Source organism: Marmota marmota, unplaced genomic scaffold (assembly GCF_001458135.2).
Source record: "Marmota marmota marmota unplaced genomic scaffold, marMar, whole genome shotgun sequence".
Taxonomy (NCBI): domain Eukaryota; kingdom Metazoa; phylum Chordata; class Mammalia; order Rodentia; family Sciuridae; genus Marmota; species Marmota marmota.
This window is the reverse complement of record NW_026000082.1, coordinates 12,404,128-12,406,395: the sequence shown is the minus strand read 5'-3', so window position 1 is coordinate 12,406,395 and position 2,268 is coordinate 12,404,128. Positions and strand designations below refer to the sequence as shown.

The 2,268-nt window shown below is 41.0% G+C and overlaps 1 protein-coding gene across 1 annotated transcript in view; it reads left to right on the top strand.

The window, feature by feature from the left end:
- Nucleotides 1-370: 370 nt before the first annotated feature.
- Dmrtb1 (DMRT like family B with proline rich C-terminal 1) overlaps nt 371-2,268 on the top strand; it is a 10,542-nt gene continuing 8,644 nt past the window's right edge. Inside the window, exons 1-2 of the mRNA XM_048816305.1 lie at nt 371-558; nt 1,635-2,251. Of these exons, the coding sequence (XP_048672262.1) occupies nt 1,968-2,251 (284 nt within the window). The 5' untranslated portion in view covers nt 371-558; nt 1,635-1,967. The remainder of the gene's footprint in view (nt 559-1,634; nt 2,252-2,268) is intronic.

Sequence of the window (2,268 nt, the reverse complement as noted above, 5' to 3'; positions counted from 1 at the left end):
GGATTTCTGCATCTTATAATGTGACTACTGATTGAAAAGATATATGGTTGTTTATTAGTGTTCTCAAAGCACTATGAAAATTCATATCACCTTGGGTGGTATATTTTACTCCTAAAGCTAATAAGTGAATATAGAAGCAGTTTGTATTTAACAAGGCTAAAAAATGTTAATGCCAATAGCTTGCTTTGAATAAGATTTTCCTTTAAATCATTAATGAGAAAATGAAGAGCTTGGGTGGTCAAGCATGAAATGCAAATGAATAGTTTTCTTTTTTAGGCCTTGTTGTCTGATGTCACCTGATTTCAAATTTAAATTTGATAATGTAGAAAATGACCCTATGATCTGCAGTATTATGAAACAATGTAGCTTATGCCTGAGATTTTTAGACAACACTACTGGAACTGACTTTCAACTATTTTTTTCCCCCTGAGACTGGGGCCTTGCTATGTCACCCAGGTTGGCAACTTCTGGGCTTAAGAAACCTCTAGCCTCAGCCTCCTGGGACTATAGGAGGAATACACAGCACCCAGCTTCTAAGTACCATTTTCATATGACAAGGTAAGTGAAAAAACTAGACATTTTGAATTGGTTGGAGTCAGAAAAAGAGCTTGCCTGTCCCTATGTGATGGGCCATATTTTAAAATATAAAATTAACAAAGAAAGTGCTAGATTTCTTTAAATAGATGCAAAGCTACCAGTAAAATTCCTAATGGACCAAATAATCCAGGAAACATACTTTTGCCCTCTTATTAAGATGAGGAATATAAACATCTTTAAAGAGAAAAAGAACCTCTTTTCACCTTTCTGGTGTATAATGAGCTTCAGAATGGCAACTCTTTCCTATTCTCAGGCAGCTGGAGAGAAATGCAAAGTAGAGCTGCAATCAGAGACACAGGAAAAATCAAGGTGAACCCCAGGATGGGGTACCTACCTTTTATCACCAGAAAGAAATTTCAAAGAAAGGGCAATGAAAAATGCGCATGTTTTAGCTAGGCATGAACCATAATTACCTTCTTGAATAAGGACTGAGACTATAATAATAATAAGCTTTCAGCTTAGGTATTTTACCATCTCCACTTTGGGCCAGAAGAAAATGCCTCAGGATGCCACAAATTTCCATCAAAAAGAATTTGAATAATTTAGTGTCCCTGGGTAAACAATGTTTGTGCCAGTTTTCTCCCCAAGATGTGTGTTGCTTTGTAGGATAACTAAATTCATGAGGGAAGCTACTGTCCAAATATCTTATTTTATTTCAAAACATTCTGAGTATGCTTTACTTTGGAAGGCATCAATAACAGCAATACACCATCTTTCAGAAATGCATTCCTATGCCTACAACTTAAGAAATAAGAATTTCTGTAAGAGCACACCCTTGAGCAATCATCACAATACTGAATGCCTGAGAACATTCTGGAAACCTCACTATTGACTGGCTTCTCTACAAGGGAAATAAATGAAATAAAACAGAAGCAGCTACTTTGGGGAACAGAAAAACGGTTTACCTCTTCCATTGCTTTTCTACTTTAATGGGTTTACTGAGAGTTAAATGCAAATGGTTTGAATTTTTAAATTCTTCAGGAATTTTAAATCTGTGGATCGTTGAATATCGCTCCCCCTCTTTTTTTTTTCTCCAGAATACCTTCCATCTACCGGATGGCGGGAATAGAAAGTTTGAAAAATTAAGTGCCTAAGACTTCAGATAACTCAGATGACATACATGCAATAGCATTCCATTTCGAATTTATTCAGCCCAATCTCTTGCACCTAATTATCCAAGACACAGAAATTCTCCAAATTTTGCACCCAAAAAAGGGAGGGAAAATGCAAGAGTCTTGCTGCAGTTCCCGGGACATACTGAGAGCCGTTTTGTTACAAGTGTATCCAATGTCCCCAGCACCAGAGACTTGTGGGGCGCCGCTTATCCCTGCTCCACTCGCTCTGCAGCTCCCAGAGGTGGCGGTTGTGTTATGAAGGCAGACCTTGCCAAGCTGGCGGACAAGATGCTGCGCACCCCGAAATGCTCGAGGTGCCGGAACCATGGTTTCCTGGTGCCGGTCAAGGGCCATGCGGGCAAGTGCGGTTGGAAGCAGTGCACCTGCGAGAAGTGCTACCTGATCACCGAGCGCCAGAAGATCATGGCTGCTCAGAAGGTGCTCAAGAAGCAGGCCGCCGAGGAGGAGCAGGAGGCGGCCCTGAGCCCGAAGGGTCCTCAGTTGGCCTCCGGGGCTGCAGCCGCAGCCGTGGGCTCTGGCCCTGTCTCTTATACAC